The following is an 18,691-nucleotide window of genomic DNA, read 5'->3' on the forward strand; positions in this document are numbered from 1 at the left end:
TGAATAAAAGCTGTCTAATTTATGAATTACAGGCACTATAGAATAAAAATAGTAGTCTGGCACCAGGAGTACTTCTCTCCCCTCCTGGGTCGAAGTTTCATTTCAGTACTTTGATTCAATTACATTTCTTTCCTGAAATGGGTACAAGGTGTAGGTGATACAAGGGTTTGATGAGCTTTCAGACAAAAAAAAAAGCAGCAATATTTGCACCAATACAATGGAAAACAATGTTGCTGTAACACTCAAAAATGCTGGAGGAACTCAGCAGGTCTGGCAGCATTTATAGGAGGTAAATAAACAGTCAGTACTTATTGGGCTGAGATCCAAATCCTAATGAAGGGTCTCAGCCAAAATATCAACCGTTTATTCATTCCCATCGATGCTGCCTGACCTGCTGAGTTCCTCCAGCATTTCATGTGTGTTACTCTGGATTTCCAGCAGCTGCTGAATCTCTTTTGTTAATTGCTGCTGTCATTTTTTATACATATTGTTTACAAAAATAGAAAAAATATTTGAGGCGCTGTAAGGCTAAGTGGGCTGACTGCAATGAAGCATTAAGTGTACAGTAAATTGATGGGAAGTCTGAAGTCAAATGATGATAGGAAGCTTTATATGAAGACATGTCACCTAGCTCAATGTATAGTTGTCCTTGAAATTACCATTTATATTGCACCTCATGTAACCCAAACCCAAAACACATTGCATGTTATGTTTGATGAATTTTCCTTTGCTTCAGTGCAAATTCATTCTGAGTCAAAAATGACTGGGAAAGATCAAGTCAAGTCACTTTTATTGTCATTTTGACCATAACTGCTGGTACAGTACATAATAAAAATGAGACAACGTTTTTCAGGACCATGGTGTTACATGACAGTACAAAAACTAGATTGGACTACATAAAAAACAGAGAAAACTACATTAGCCTACAGACCTACACAGGACTGCATAAAGTGCACAAAACAGTGCAGGCATTACAATAAATAATAAACAGGACAATAGGGCAAGGTGTCACTTTATTTTAAAGCATCAATTTAATGGCTCAGATAGGAATGAAATTTGTTGGACCAAAATTCTGATCTACAAGGATGTCAAGAAACTGAGTTACAGAGAAAGGTTGAATAGGTTAGGACTTTATTCCCTGAAGCGTAGAAGAATGAGGGGAGATTTGACAGACAGACAGACATACTTTATTGATCCCGAGGGAAACTGGGTTTCGTCACAGCTGCACCAACCAAGAATAGTGAAGAAATATAGCAATATAAAACCATAAATAAATAAGTTAATCATGCCAAGTGCAAAAAGAGTCCAGGACCAGCCTATTGGCACAGGGTGTCTGACACTCCGAGGGAGGAGTTGTAAAGTTTGATGGCCACAGGCAGGAATGACTTCCCATGACGCTCAGTGTTACCTCTCTGTGGAATGAGTCTCTGGCTGAATGTACTCCTGTGCCTAACCAGCACATTATGGAGTGGATGGGAGTCATTGTTGAAGATGGCATGTAACTTGGACAGCATCCTCTTTTCAGACACCACCGTCAGAGAGTCCAGTTCCTCTCCCACAACATCACTGGCCTTACGAATAAGTTTGTTGATTCTGTTTGTGTCTGCTACCCTCAGCCTGCTGCCCCAACACACAACAGCAAACATGATAGCACTGGCCACCACAGCCTCGTAGAACATCCTCAGCATCGTCCTGCAGATGTTAAAGGACCTCAGTCTCCTCAGGAAATAGAGATAGAGGTATATAAAATTATTATGGGTATAGATAAGAGTGAATGCAAGCAGGCTTTTTCTACTGAGGGTAGGGGAGAAAAATAAAACCAGAGGACATGGGTGAAGGGGGTAAAAGTTTAAAGGGAACATCGGGGGGGGGGGGCTTCTTCACACAGAGAGTGGTGGAAGTGTGGAATGAGCTGCCAGATGAAGTGGTAAATACAGGCTCACTTTTAACATTTAAGAAAAACTTGGACAAGTACATGGATGAGAAGGGTTTGGAGGGATATGGTCCAGGTGCAGCTCAGTGGGACTAGGCAGAAAGATAGTTCGGCACAGCCAAAAAGGGCCAAAAGGCCCGTTTCTGTGCTGTAATGTTCTATGGTTCTACAGAGAAAACCAGAAGACTTCCAAGTTGCCTGCCATTTCTGTTACATACATGATGATGAATGCTTGTGGCATAAGCTTTACCTAAGCCTAATGTGCAGTCAAAAAATATCCTTTGAAAAGAATAGAGCTAAATAGTAAAAGTATATTCTTCTCATTTAATGTCATTTGGCTACATTTACAAAATGTCATTGACAGACATTTGAGTAATCAGGCCAAGGCCATACAAAATTTTAAGTTTCAGGTTCTCTGGATCAGAATGGTAGTGTTTAAACAAAACCCAACTGTTGTTAAAAAAGAAATTAAATGAACCCCCAATTGAGACAATTATATTTGCTGCATTCCTGTAGCAGGTGTTGCAGCTAATGCAATTTTCTGTTTGGTACCTGGAATGGAGGGATAGTTAAATTCTGATCACATAGCAAAGGTATTCTAGCTATTTTGAAATTAAAAGTTTAATTTCTCACTAATATTCATTTGCACGTTAAAACAAAAGTGTTTTGATTACACTTATTTTTACTCCAATGTCTACTATGTAGCTTACTCCAGTTGCATTCTGAATACATTGGATTATATCAGCGTTCTTAACCAGCATTATCTATACATAAAATGATAGTGAAAGCTGATATCCTGTTAGATCAGTTGCAGTTTAAGTGTCAAACCAATCCTATCACACATTAACAAAAGCAGTAAAAATTAATGTTTAACTATCCAGTCTTAGTCACAACATTACAGTAGATCTCAAACTCTTAGTAGCACAACTATGATATTTTGTAAATGTTTGCTTCAATTTATATGATTTATGAATTCAGCAGCTCCAGTTCAAAGTCTTCCTGGCTGAAGGTGGTTATAGCATTATGCTGCAACTTGGAAATCTCTGCTTTCAGTCAATGTGGGAGACAGACAAAGGAAAAAGACAACATTGCAATTCAAAAACAAAGTAACCCTGCATAACATGGAACAAATCTCCTTCAGTACCCAAATATCAGCCCTCTTTGATATTTAATTAACTATTTCAATGGAGTTTTCACAACCACGTGGTTATCATGGTGGATTTCAAATTCAAAACACAAGGAGGATTGTCATTCAAGTCACATGTATTGTTAACTGCTTCAGGTCTCTCATGTTTTGTCTGTAAAGTGAAAGATTTATTTTAGCTTTAGTGAGCAGACAGCACACTACAATAGCAAAGAAAAGTCACGGCGTGTTATTTACTTCTTGTGTTTAGTTAATATTAATACCATAGTAATAGTACCATTAATCTTTAACAGAATACTTTAGCCCTTACCTAAAAGGGTGATTTTTTGGCATCTCTAGAAAATGACAGAAAGAACGATAAACTGTGGTTGAGACTTAATTACTAACAGATCCATAAACATAGAACAAGTCTTAATTTAAATCAACAATATATTTATGTTGGAATACCACACAATTCAATAGAAAAAAAATAAAATTTTCACTTGCGGGGTAAAATATTATGATCAATGACGAAGCATGTAAAGGGTCAGACATCAGCAACCTAATGTTACAAAAGAACTGATCCCCTTTGACCTTTGAATGTTCAGTTCAGTATATGGTACCATAGCAAACATACTTTCACAATTTCACTCATTTAACTTAGTAAATACAAATGTGAAAAAAGACAGACCGAGTAAGAACATACTTTAAAATCTCTCATGAATATAATTTTGCACTACTGTGACTGAATTATTTCAAGCCACATGTTTCATTAACAGCTGTTTAAACATTTATTCATCTCACTGCCATTTTCCTGTTGTAAAACTTTCATACCATAGAAAACAGCAATTAAACTGCAAATAAAATTGAAATATTGTATTTAGGGAGGGAAGGCAGTGGAGGGGAGATATGATTAGCTCATGGAACTGAATGCAGGAAGCAATTTGACAATCAGGGGATACAACTCCCGAGTATGTCACCCTTCAATTCATTTACATTTGTAGACGTGACAAGGTTGGTTTGGGATATGCTAAAGAAGAACAGGTCCCAGAAAGATGGCTGGCATTTTAAAATTCATTAACATAATTGCCTGCCTCTCTTTAATGCTGAGCTGCAGGGGAAAGGCTGTGTGGCAGTTAAGAAAGCAATAATGTTGGAGCTTTTGGAAAACATTAGGATAGTTAAATCCCCAGGGCCAGATGGGTTACATGCCAGGTTGAGCCTGGAGTATAGACTGAATCTGTGGTGAGGAAGGCAAATGCAATGTTAGCATTCATTTCAAGAGGACTAGAATATAAAAGCAAGGATGTAATGTTGAGACTTTATAAAGCTCTGGTAAGTATTGTGAGCAGTTTTGAGCCCCTTAGAAAGAAGGTGTTCAAAGAAGGTTCACAAAAATGATTCCAGGATTGAACGGTTTGTCGTAAGAAGAACGTTTGATGACTCTGGGCCTGTATTCGCTGGAATTCAGAAGAATGAGGGGTTACCTCATTGAAACCTATTGAATGGTGAAAGGACCTGATAGAGTGGATATGGAGAGAACATTTCCTATAATGAGAGAGTCTAAGACCAGAGACCACAGTCTCAGAATAGAGGGATGTCCTTTTAGACCAAAGATGAGGAGGAACTTCTTTAGCCAGAGAGTAGTAAATTTGTTGCCTCAGGCAGCTATGGAGGCCACGTCTTTATGTATATTTAAGCCAGAGATTGATTGATTTTTGATTGATCAGGCATGAAGGGATATGGGGAGAAGGCAGGAGATTGGGTCTGAGAGGAAAAATGGATCAACCATGGTGAAATGGCTAAGCAGACTATGGATTAAATGGCCTAATTCTGCTCCTATATCTTATTGTCTTAATATGAGAATCGGGGGGGGGGGGGGGGGGGAAATCGCCGAAGTTTTGAAGACCATCTTTTGTTCTCACTGGCCACAGCAGATGACTGAAGGATGGTGAATGTTGTAACTGTGTTAAAGAGTAATAGGGATAATCCTGGGAACTAAAGGCCAATGAGTTTTATGTCAATGGTGAGTAAACTACTGGAGAGAATTCTTAGAGACAGGACTTAGGAGCATTTGTGGAGGTATTGTCTTAATAGAGATCGTAAACAAGGCTTTGTGAGGGGCAGATTGTGCCTACAAGCCTGATTGTACTGTTGTCTCCTCAAAAATTACAATGTGATAAAGATGTAATGGTAGATGTGGTGTTTATGGATTTTAGTAAGGTGTTTGACAAGGACCCCATGGAAGGCTCATCTAGAAACTTATGAGGCATGGAATCCATGGAAACTTGACAGTGTGCATTCAAAATCGGCTAACCCACAAAAGGCAGAGTGTTGTAGTACATGGAGTGTATTCTGCCTGAAAATCAATGTTCCACAGAAATCTGATCAGCAACCCCTACTCTTTGAGATTTTTATAAATGACTTGGATGAACAAGTGGAAGGGTAGGTTGGCAACTTTGCAGAATGACATGAAGGTTGATGTTGTGGATAGTGTAGAAGGTTGAGAAGTAGCAGGTGGAATTCAATCTGGAAAAGTGTGAAGTGATACACTTTGGAAAGTCAAACTTAAAAGGCAGAGTACTGGGTTAGTGGCAAGATTCTTTGCAGTGTGGAGGAAGAGAAATTTTGTCCTTTACATCCATAGATCCCTTAAAGCTGTTATGTAAGTTGACAGGGTAAGAGGACTTATGGTATAACTCAAGAGCTACGATTTAATGCTGCTGATTAGCACCACACATGGAATGGCATGTTCTGGTCACCTTTTTAAAGAATGGATGTGATTCCAGATTCAGGATTAAATCATCAATAACCATCATTCCAATATCTCTTCCATCATCCAAATTGTTAGCCCCATCCCACCCCAAGACAGTCAGCAACACATAACAAGGCTACAGGTATTTACTTTACACTTGGGAAGTCAAGTTATTCATCTTTTCATCTATAACATTTCTGTCTTTGTAAATTTAGCACATGACTCACAGCAATTGCACTATACTTCCTCTCCAGTGAGAAACCTGGTTTGCATAAGGAATGGCAAATTTAACATTGCATTTAGTATCATGATTACCTCATGAGGATTAGCATTGAAGGTAAGGCTGCCTTCATCTAGCTGCATGTAGAGTTGTCTGTAGTTAAAACCTGGATAGACTCGATAGTATATGGAACAGTGACCCCAGGTGGACTTGCATAACCTGAAACAAAATTTATACACCTGTTGATACTTTATCAAAAATTCATTTTATTTTAGACTTACCATTTATTTTGTTCTATTTGACCAGACTGAATCCTAATACAAAATATTCGATCGTTTAATGGATTTTTATTTTAAAAAATAACTTTTCAACATTTCCATTACCAGGTAACTGGGCTGTGTCCCTACTTCTATTCTATTATTGATCATTTTTACAACAAGACGCATATAATATTTGACACATCCACCAATCAATTCCTCTTAATGCTCTCGGACTATGAAAAGAAAAGTCCTTATGTTTGGGTATTCTTACTGTTTTAATCACCGGGCAGCAAATTTTTTGCAAAGTGTTGCTTCCTCAGAAATTTTTTTAAGCTTATGACAGCTTGAAGCTGAACACAAATATAATTTCAGACTACTTGTATCACATAGGAATATGGAGAAACAAGAAATTAACTTTTATTGGAAAAGTATGTTTAACGGAAGAACAGTATCAGTGCTTTGCAACAATTCAACTAAGCCGAAAATATTTTCTTCATTTGTACTCAGTGTCTGAGGCTTCTCGCTCAAGTGTCCAACAATAACCAACCAGTATTCATGGATTCCAATTGCCTTGATACAATTTCTCCATGACTACAAAGTCCTAGTGAAACCTCTCACCATGCTCGTCACTTGACAGTTGCCAAGATTTGCAGGGAAGTCTAAATGGGAATGCAGAAAAAGAATCTTTGGTGACATGTTGCACTTCATGGTTTTGGTTTTGTATGCTTGAAGCATATTGTTAACCAGCTGCATGTAGATTGGTGCTCTGCAGATGCCAACAACATCCTCAAATGCCTTCCATGTGATTTTCTGTGGTCCCACTATACGTTCTTTGAATTGCCTGTCATTGATGACCCGTTTGATTTGTGGACCAACAAAAATGCCTTCCTTAATCTTGGCATCAGGCATTCTGGGACACATCCTTCTCAGATATCGAAATCCTTCACCTTCCTTGTTCATTGCTTTCACAAAACCTTTCATAAGCCCCAGTTTTACAATGAAGAGGAGGCAAAAATATATCTTTGTTGGGTCTACAAATGGCTCATGCACCATACTTTTCTGCAGAATGGTCAATCTTTTTTAACATAATGAGATTCTTTAGCATGCTGTCCCATTGGCAAATGAAACAACAGTACTCTGTGCATCTGAGTTGCATTTCTAGTAGCAATTTTTGTAAAATTAATCCTGCCATGCAGCTCTTGACTTGCCTAAGCATGTCTGGATAAGATTTAAAAAAAAACTTCTCAGCTTATATTGTGGACAATATTTTAATTAACTTGAATTATGAACTGAAATAACAAATAGAGGCAACTTCAGAAAAATGATGCGTGATAGGGAAATTTCGTGGTGAGTTTCATGATCAGCAGCCCAAACTCCATAACGTACACAGACAAGTATTCAGGAAGCAAATTCTTTGTTGTCCAGTTATATACTGCAGTGAAAATTTTAGACAACTGATGCTCTTCAAAGTATGTGTAAAACTTACTATATTGTAAACAAATTTCTTCATTTTTTATAATAGGCAAATTATTTCACAGTATTTTTAAGAAGTCAACAATTAAAATAAGAATTCCTCTTTGTTTGAATAGGCCTCCAGTGTAAAGGAGAGTCTAAGTGTAGACTAGTTGACTATTTTGAAGAGGGCAACAGTAATCTCAAGCTTCCAGTTGCACGCCATTTCTGCTCCCAATCCTACTCCCTCACTGACCCATCTTGCCCTGGGTCTTCCTGCTGCCATGAGGCCAAACACAAACAAGAAAAGAGCATCTCTTATTCAACTTGGGGAGCCGACAGCCAACGATACAAATGATAATTTTCCAATTTCAAGTAATCACATCCCAATACACCTCCAAAGTCAAATTAATTGTTGTTATAAACAGAAGTACATGTACACACAGATGTAATGAAAAATTTGTAGCAGTATCATAGGCTCATAGCATTGTATACATAAGAAAGAACACAATTAGATCAAGAAGAAAACTTCAGTGCCACGCGGTCAAAGTGCCATAGTGTTACCATACTGAGGTAGTGATTAGGACTATGTAGCTTGTTTGAAGGGAAGTTATTCTTGAACCTGGTAGTGAGGTATTGGGGCTTCTACATCTGCCCGGAAACATGATGGGGGTCTTTGGTGTAGGTATTGTTTTCTTGAGACAGCACCCCAATGACAGGGAGGGATATGCCCATGATGTATTAGGCCAAGTCCATTACTCTCTTCTGCTCCGTATGTTCCTATACATTCAAATGGTTGTGCCAGAACATGGTGCAGCCAGTTATACAGGATACAAGAGCGTTCAGTGACATGTCTAACCTCCTTAACCTTCCTTGAAAGTGAAGGCACTGGTTCACCTTCCTGGTGATTGCATCTGCAGTATGAGCTGAGCCCAGGACAGGTCATCCCTTTCAGATATGTTCCACTGCCAATCCTCCAATATAGATGTGCTCATGTTCCTGCCCTTCCTGAAGTTATCAGCTCTTTAGTTAATACCCATCAGGAAATTATTCTTCACGTCAAGTAAACCATATCCCCACAATGTTCCTATCCTATTCCCACCAGCCCACCTCTCCTCTTAGCTCATCTTTCCCATCCTTGCCCGACATACCTAGCTCATCACCCCCTACATGTCTACTTAAATTTCTTCTCCTCTGGTTAATTTTCCTATCTTCCTCCTCAACCTGTTGCATCTGTCCATCATTCCACTCCCATTATCTACTAGCCTGTCTGAACTCCCTCTCACATCTGTAGACCAGCAATCTTTACTCTCCACTCCTAGTCCTCAAAATGTGACAATGTTCTGCTTGCAGAGACACTACTTGACACTGATATCTCACAGCGGTTTGTTTTTGCTCAAGATTCTACCATCAGCAGTCTCCACATGACAAACATTAATTGTGCCTCAAGGGAAATGATGCAAATGTGTTTAATCTGTTGCACCTAAATCTGATTTGATAAACAACATTTGTCATGCTTGTGGCTACAATCCTCAAATCCCATTTTCTAACTATTTCTACAGCAACAGTAGCAATCTGGGAGATTTACACAGTACTTGATATAATACTAACAATTTAAACATTACAATGGATAAAAATCTGAATCCATATGAAAGGCAGTGGATTAAAGCAGTATTAGTTATCCTATAAAGATGCTTAATTTCAAGTAGCTCCTTCAAATGGCTGGAATTGTTTAACTATTTTACAGGAATTTCAAACCTATAATTGTTATATCAGTAATTCATTGAATAAAAATTCTGGAGATTACAGAATAATCATTGGAGCATTAGTCATTAAACAGGGCACAAAAGTGCAGAATTTTTTTTTAAATAGGAGTTGCAAGACTGCAGATGCAGGCAATCTGAAAGAACTCAACAAGTCAGGGAGCGAGACAGTCAATACTTAAGGTCAAGACTCTTCATGTGGACTGGAAGATAGACCGTTAGACACAGGAGCAGAAGTAGGCCATTCGGCTTGTTAAGTCTACTCTACCACTATGTCATAGCTAATTTATTATCCCTCTCAACACCATTTGCATGCCTTCTCCCCATAACCTCTGATGGCCTGACTAATAAAGAACCTACATTTCAAATACACCCAATGACTTGGCCCCTTCAGTCGTCTGTGGCAATGAATTCCAGATTCACCACCCACTGGCTGAAGAAATTGATCCTCATCCCTTTTCTGAAGGGATGTTCCTCTATTTTGAGGTTGTGCTTTCTGGTCCTAGACTCACCCACTAATGCCCCCTTGTTGTATTTTTGCATGGGGAGGAGGGTTTTGGAGGTTGATGATCGTACTTCCGTTCTTTTCTTTCTTGGTTTCATGACTATCTGGAGAAGAATAATATGACGTATAATGATGTATACTGACATATAATGAGAGGAAGTGGTCCCAACCCCTGTAGAACATCACTTGTCACTGTCAGCCAACCAGAAGAGGTTTGCTTTAATCCAACTCTTCGCCTCCTGCCAGTCAGCCAAACTTCTGTCCATGCAAGACCATTTTCTTGCATGGAAAACTATCTTTCCTGCAAGACCACGGAGTCTTACCTTGCTAAGCAGCCTCAAACGCATTCAGAAAATCCAAGTAAAACAACACCCACTGACTCCCCTTTAACAATCCTGCCTGACATTTCCTCAAAGGATCCCAAAAGATTTGTCAGGCAAGATTTTCCCTTAAGGTAGCCATGCTGATTTTGGCCTATTTTACCATTTGCCTCCAAGCACCCTGAAATCTCATCCTTAATAATGAACTCCAACATTTTCCCAACCTCTGAAGTTAGGCTAAGTGGCCTACAATTTAATTTTTCTGCCTCCCTCCTTTGTTTCACATCTGTCACTTGCGAAGATAGCCAGTTTTAAGTTAGAGGAAAGGGGAGGAACAAGAACTGACAGGTGAAAGATGGATCCAGATGAAGAAGGACAATAGGCAAATAGGGGAAGGGGGAGTGGCAATGGTATTAGAAAGTGGGAAGTGATAGGTGGAAAGAGACAAAGGGCTGAAGATGATGGAATTAGATGAGAGGAAGATGGAGCATGGAGTTATGGGAGGCAAGAGAAAATGATGGAGGGGGAGGTGGAAACAATGGGAGGAATGTCTATTGATAGACAGAGGAAGAAGGTGGAGGAGGGAGAAGGACAAAGTGAGTTGCCAGAAGTTGGAGAATTCAACATTCATGCCATCGGGTTGCAAGTTACCCACGCAGAATAGGTGCTGTTCTTCAAGCTTGTGTTTAGCCTCACTTTGGCAATGGTGGTGTCTGGGGATGGACAGGTCTGGGAAATAATGGGGAGATGAATTAAAATGGCTGGTAATGGGGAGGCCTAGATAATCATGGTGGATGATGCACAGATGTTCGATGAAGTAGACGCTTAGCCTGTATACAGTCTTGATCCAGATGGCCACAACAGATAGAGTACCGGTGCTCGATGAAGTAGTCACACAGAGCATTCTGGTCTCTAATCATTTCTGATCTTAATTTACAAAAGATATTTTCCTCCTCAATATATAATTCGGGATTGACTGCAAACATGAATGCAACTCAAGCGGTATTCTAGCAACAGTTTTCATTCGGTCACAGCTATGAGTGACAACACAGAATGGCACTTACCCTTGCCAGAGAACATCATCATTGGCCAAGTCCTGCCAGACACACGAAGCCAGGCAGAGGTCAGTTGCATTCAGATATGATAGAATAGTTAAGCTTAGCTCTGGGGGCAAGAGTTCCAGATCTGGAAATCCGCGATCTTCCTTTGATTTGCCAACTCTCAGCATGTGGTAGATGTCAATCCCAACCTGCGCATGTTTGCGATTTGCTGCGGCAAGCCTCCCGTCATGGTCTACGAGATAGTAGCCGTCCTCAGTGTACCGTTGGTGTTGCAGTTGCTGGTTCCTTGCAACCCTCCACAGCGCCTGCCCCATCTATGAAAATGAAACACAAACTGAGCAATGTTTGCAAAAAGCAGTCAATGACAAAAAGGGTCTTAGCAGTAATAGGACATGGCAGGAAGTGGCAATTGGACAAGAATCAAAGTGATTTAATAAAGATCAGCCGTGCCTTGTAAAAAGGATTCAGCCCCCAACCCTTGGTTCACATAAATGGGTATTACAACCAGGGAGTCTGAACAATTTAACTGAGAATTTTTACTTGTGAATCACATACTCCTTTTTTCACAGTAGAGCCCAAAAAAAAACAGGAAAATTGCAAAGCAGAAAAAAAATATAAAAATTCTAAATTTGAAACGTCAGCAGTTCAAAGAGTATTCATCTCCCTTTGCTCCATAGTTGAACCACCCCTTGCAACTATTACCTTCAGTAGTCTTTCTGGCTAACTCTCTATTAAGTTTGTACAAATGATGGAGCAAGATTTGCTCATTTCTCCTTGCAAAATTGCTGAAGCTGTGCCAGGTTAGTTTGGGAGTGGCAGTGGACAGCAATCTTGAGGTCTTGCCAGAGATGTTCGAATTGAATTGACTTTATTACTTACATCCTTCAAATACACGAGGAGTAAAAATCTTTACGTCTCCATGTAAATGTGCAATTGATAGTAATTTATAATAAATAGTATGTACAGCAGGACAGTAACAAGATGGTTAAATATGAATAGTGAATTATAACACAGAAATACAGTTGTGTCATCATGAATTAGTCAGTCTGATGGCCTGGTGGAAGATCAATCAGATGGCCTGGTGGAAGAAGCTGTCCTGGAGCCTGTTCGTCCTGGCTTTTATGCTGTGGTACCATTTCCTGGATGGTAGCAGCTGGAACAGTTTGTGGTTGGGGTGACTCGGGTACCCAATGATCCTTCGGGCCTGTCTTGCAAATGTTCTGAATAGTGGGAAGTTCACATCTACAGATGTGCTGGGCTGTCTGCACCACTCTCTGCAGAATCCTACGAGTGAGGGAAGGCCAGTCAGGATGCACTCAGTTGTGCCCCTGTAGAAAGTTCTTAGATGACTGGTATGGGCCCCCAAATCCTTCAACCATCTGAGGTGAAAGAGGTGCTGTTGTGCCTTTATAACCACACAGACGATATGTACAAACTTGAGATCCTCGGTGATGTTTATGCAGAGAAACTTAAAGCTGTTTATCCTCTGAACCCATTGATGTCTATAGGGGTTAGCCCATCTCCATCGCTCCTGTAGTCCACAACCAGTTCCTTTGTTTTTGTGACATTGAGAGGTTGTGTCAGGGTGATGACTTCTTCTCTGTAACCTGCCCCATTATTATTTGGGATTAGGCCAATCAGTGTAGTGTCCTCAGCAAATTTAATTAGCAGATTGGAGCTGTGGATGGTGACACAGAGAGTAAAGGAGGAGGCTTAGTACTTAGCCCTGAGAGGCACCTGTGTTGACAGTCAGAGCGATAGAGGTGAGGGAGTCCACTCTTATCACCTGCCGACAATCTGACAGTAAATGCAGGATCCAGCTACACAAGGCAGGGAAGGCTGAATTCTCTTGAGGTTCTTGTCGAACCTGGAGAGAATTATGGTGTTGAATGCTGAACTGCAGTCCAAGAACAGCATTCTCACATAAGCATCGATCAGGTGAAGGTCAGGACTCTGGGCCACTCAAGGACATTAATTTTCTTTATTTTAAGCCACTCTATAGTTGCTCTGGGAGTGTGCTTTGGGTCATTATCCTACTGAAAGACAAACTTCATTTCAGGTTTAAGCTTTCTGGTCGAGGCTAGCATGTTTTCAAATCCAGCAATTCTCTGTATTTAGCAGTATTCATTTTCTCATCAATCCTGACCTGATTTCTAGTCCCTGCTGCTGAAAAGCAGCCCCATAAGCATGATGCTACCATCACCATACTTTACAGTGTCACTTGGCTGATACGCCGTATTTTATTTACGCCACACGTACCACTTAGTGTTGCGGCAAAAATGTTCCGACCACAAGATCTTTTCCACATCTTTACAGTATCTAAGTGACACTTTGTGAAAAGTTTTTACAGGTAAGGATATGCTCTTTTTTTTAAAGCCAGTGCTTCTTCTTTGCCAATCTTGCATAAATACTCTTTTTGAGCAAGGCCTTAGAGATTGTGGAGCTATGAACTTCATCTCCATCTCCAGTTGCAGCCATCAACTTCCGTCAGCTCACTCTGAGTAACTGTGGATGTTACAGTAGCTTCTCCTACAAGTGACATTCCTTTATGGTGACTAATTAATTAGAGTGTTGGCCTGACCTAGGCAGTGTGGTTGTGGTTTCATAATGGACTGCACTGAGCTCTGATGTATGTTCAGTGCATTTGAGATAGTCTTGGAGCCCACCCCAGGTTTGGGCTTCTCCATCATCATTTCACTAACTTTACTTGAATGATTTTCTGTCTACATTTTAGTTTGGTCTGTTAAAAATTTACCATACTGTTGGACCTTAGAGAGAGGGGCTATTTATGCTTTGAAAACAGGTGATCTTCCAATTTTCTACATCGAAAAGTTGGGTGAGTTGGTAAGGCAATACTGAGGAAAGGTTTTTAAATTTTTTCCTTTTTATTTTGCATGATGCACAATGTTTTGTACATTAGCTCAAAAATCTTACTTCAATATTTGAAATTTGGGAAATGAAACAGCAAAAATAGTTATAGGGGGCTGAATACTTTTTCAAGGCATTGTACATTTTGCAATCATGAACATACAGTACAAATTCTAACATTCTATTGATATTAATCAACACCTCAGAACACCATCATCCCCATCCTTTCCTCCTCCACCTACCCACTTGCATACCAGCCCCCGCCTCACTCCTTCCTTTCACTTTGTTTCATATTGACCATTTTCCCTTGGCATACTATGATTATCTCTGGTTACCTCATTATAGAAAAGGATGTGGAAGCTTTAGAGAGGGTGCACAGAAGATTTACCAGAATGCTGCCTGGGTTAAAGAGCATGTCTTATGCTGATAGGCTAGGTGAGCCAGGGCTTTTCCCATTGGAGTAAAGGAGGATGAGAGGTAACTTGATAGAATTGTACAAGACAAGAAGCATTAATAAAGAGAGCAGCCAGAAATTTCTTTCCAGGATGGAAATGGCTAATACAAGGGGGCAAAACTTTAAAATAGTTGGAGGAATGTATAGAGGGGGAGAATGTTAGAGGTATGTGTCTTCTTTCCCCGTATAGAGGTGCATGCGTGTGGAACACACTGTCACCGATGATGGCACAAGCAGATATCTTTAAGAGAAATTCAGAAAAGCTCCTGGTGGATAAGCAGCGTGTAAAATACAACAAATTGTATGAATACAAAAAAGAAAAAGAGAAATAATAAAAATAAATATGCAAGCAATACATATTGAGAACAAGAGAGGAAGAGTCCTTGAAAGTGAGCCCATAATTCAGAGATAGAGCAAGTGAAGCTGAATGAAGTTATCTCCTTTGGTTCAAGAGCCTGATGGTTGTGGGGCAATAACTGTTCCTGAACCTGGTGGTGAGAGTCTTGAGGCTCCTATACCACCTTCTTGATGTCAGCAGCAAGGCAAGTGCGTGACCTGGATGGCTGGGGTCCCTGATGATGGAATTATTTCATAGTTCAGATACTAAGGGCCTTAGCCACCAAGATTAACAGGATATGTACAAGTACAAGCAAAAATGAAATTTTCCCCTTGCAGGCTGGAAATTAAATACACCTCATAATGGGGTATTGCAGCTACATAATTCTCAACCTCCTTCAAGTAGTGTGAACATTGGAAAGGGATGGAGAGAAATTAGCTTCACTGCTAATGGGCGTTTAATAAATATCTGCCAAGACTTGTAATTGTAAACATCATTCATGACTTCAGGTCAACCTGCAGACTCTGCAATAACTATGGTCCATGTTGAAACGAACAGAACACAAGTGGCTGGAGCAAACTCTCACCAACACCGATATGACAGTGATAGATAATCCACAAAATTTGTGATATTTGTAGAAGAGAAAATATTCACCATGCCACCATGTAATCACCTCTGCCTTTTGGAAAACTGCAAGATGGCATCTCCAACAAAAGTGATTTAACAGTCACAAACCCACATTGACATTTGTGCTCTAACTAAAGATATAACCTCATTTAAAACGAGCCTCATTACCTTCTATATCGTTAAGACTACAAGACAGCAGAATTAGACCATTTTGCCCATTTAGTCTGTTCTGCCTTTCAATTACTATATATCAATTACAGCATGGAAACAGGCCATCTCGGCCCTTCTAGTCCGTGCTGAAAGCTTACTCTCACCTAGTCCCACTGACCCAGACTCAGCCCATAGCCCTCCATTCCTCTCCTGTCCATATACCTATCCAATTTTGCTTTAAATGACAATACCGAACCTGCCTCTACCACTTCTACTGGAACCTCATTCCACACAGCTACCACTCTCTAAGTAAAGAAATTCCCCCTCATGTTACCCTTAAACTTTTGCCCCCCAAGTCTCAACTCATGTTACGGTTGAATTTATTTTTTCTCTCAACCCATTTTCTAGCTTTCTCCCCATAACCTTACTAATCAAGAACCTATCAACCTTATTTTGGGCAGCTTACAACCTGATGGCATGAACGCTGAATTCTATAACTTCTATAAATGATCGTTATTGTTTACAGCACAGAAGGCAGCCACTGGGCCTAAATTTTCTTTGCCATTGTTTGCAATTCACACAAGACCCCATCACATTTGTTAAAGTTTCATCTTAAATGCACCTGAGCTGCTCACTTCATCACGATAGAGCTGATCACTTTTTTTTTTGAGTAAAGGAAGTACATGTATGTCCAGGACTTTTGGACTACTCTACAACTGGAAATATCTGGTTAAACCTAGTCGTTACTTTGCAGGTTCACTATCAGTTCAACTCTGAGCCTTCTCTCAGCCTCTGAGTTAAAAAAAAGTCTGCTAATTATTTATAGATGTTTATAAACTCAGTTCTGGTACAAACATCTAGCATGTGCTGCCAGGAGATTGGGGGGGGGGGGGGGATACACTCAGTGGCCAATTTATTAGGTACACCTGTGCATCTGCTTGTTAGTGCAAATATCTAATCGGCCAATCAAGTGTCAGGAACTCAATGTATAAAAGCATGCTGACATGGTCAAGAGGTTCAGTCGCTGTTCAAACCAAACATCAGAATGGGGAAGAAATGTGTTCTAAGTGACTTTGATTGTTGGTGCTGGACTGGATAGTTTGAGTATCTCAGAAACTTCTGACCTGCAATGTTTTTTTTTATGCACAATAGTCTCTCGATTTTACAGAAAATGAAACGAGAAACAAAACAAAAACATTCAGTGAGTGGCAGTTCTGTAGGTGGAAATGCCTTGTTAATGAGAGAGGCCAGAGTGTGGTTCAAGCTAACAGGAAGACAACTGTAACTCAAATAACTACATTTTACAACAGTGGTGTGCAGAAAATACACAACACATTGAACCTTGAAGTGGATGGGCTAAAGCAGCAGAAGATCAGACTGGGTTCTACTCCTGTATCTAATAAAGTGGCCACTGAATGTAGTGCCTGACACTCAAAAAGGTAACACTTCAGGCCTACAAGGGCAGAGCAGTGGAACAAGAAGAATGGTTCTTGCTCTTGTACAGGATTGGCAGACAGCTTCTTGCGAGTAAATAGCGTCTTACTGTGCCTCACTCTTGATTTTTGTTATGTGGAGACCAAAAGAATGGTTGAACTAAGGTTCAATGTGATCCTTAATGGAATAACCTCTCTTCAAAATTTGAACTGTGATGGTATCAATAATTTCAAAACCTGCCCTTGCATTTGATTACAGGAATTAAAGGGTTAACATATGGAGAGCATTTGAAAGTTTTAGGCTTGCACTTGCTGGAGCTTAGAAGAATGGGGGGTGTGGGGGTAAGAATCTCATAGAAACCTATCCAATACTGAAAGGGGTAGATGGAAAGTGATTGTGGAGGGGATGTTTCTTATAGTGGTACAGCCTCAGACAAGGAGGAATTTCTTCAGCCGGAGGATGGTAAATCTGTGGAATTCATTGACACAGGTGGCAGTAGAGGCCAAGTCATTGGGTATATTTTAAATAGAGATTGATAGGTTTTTGATTAGTCAGGCTGTCAAATGTTACAAGGTGAAGGTAGGAAAATGGAGTGAGGGTGGGAAGAATAATAAATCAGCCATAATGGAACAGACTTGATGGGCCAAATGGCCCAATTCTGGTCCTATGTCTTATGGTCTTATATTGATAAGAAATTAAAAATCTTGCATTATGGATTTTTATGTTGGTAATGACAACTAATTGTGCAAGGAAGCACAACACCATAAAGTCAGGGTTAATTCCATTGCAAATGCAAGTACAGCATTAATGAACTATGAAAAATATTAAACGAGGAACAATTTGCTGGGGCTTTGCCAAGGACTCCAGCAGCTTAATGTTAATAATAACAAATAACAATGTTGGGTAGTCACAATGAATTACTTCTTCCAGCTTTACTTTGCGATCTGAAACACCAAGTTTATTAGGCAGCAGCTCACAGCTACCGCACTGTTGCTAACTGTTTATAGTTTAGTGGCCCACAATACGTCATAGAGGATCGGCTAATAAATGATAACATTACAAATTAGCAATTTTCTCCCAACAAGATACATTCTGTTACTAACCACTAATAGTTCCATAAACACAAGGGGGGATGTATTACACTTAAACAGTGGAAAAGCTCTCAACACTAATCCATCATTCTGGACTCCCAGCATTCTGAAAGAGAGGGTTCAAAGTTTATAGAAATAACTATACTGGCTTGTGATGGTGTCAAGGCTGAAAGCCAAAATAACACTCTGAGATCGATGAATAGCTACTTGGGCAGAACATAAATTAGAGCATGCAGCAGTTCAAAGTTATAAAAATATAAGGGAATGAAAAACAATGTAAAATCACCATTAAATCCACACAATAAACATTTCAGATTATGGATTGCCACCTTTACTTA

At 39.8% G+C, this 18,691-nt stretch overlaps 1 protein-coding gene across 3 annotated transcripts in view; it reads right to left on the reverse strand.

The window, feature by feature from the left end:
• fbxo8 (F-box protein 8) overlaps positions 1–18,691 on the reverse strand; it is a 78,187-nt gene that overhangs the window by 12,586 nt on the left and 46,910 nt on the right. For all 3 annotated transcript variants that reach the window (XM_059974284.1, XM_059974286.1, XM_059974287.1), the window contains exons 2-3: positions 11,396–11,706; positions 6,127–6,250 (exon numbers count right to left, since the gene is read on the reverse strand). In XM_059974284.1, coding sequence (XP_059830267.1) covers positions 6,127–6,250; positions 11,396–11,706 — 435 coding nt within the window. The remainder of the gene's footprint in view (positions 1–6,126; positions 6,251–11,395; positions 11,707–18,691) is intronic.

The sequence above is a fragment of the Hypanus sabinus genome, chromosome 7 (genome assembly GCF_030144855.1).
Source record: "Hypanus sabinus isolate sHypSab1 chromosome 7, sHypSab1.hap1, whole genome shotgun sequence".
Taxonomy (NCBI): Eukaryota; Metazoa; Chordata; class Chondrichthyes; order Myliobatiformes; family Dasyatidae; genus Hypanus; species Hypanus sabinus.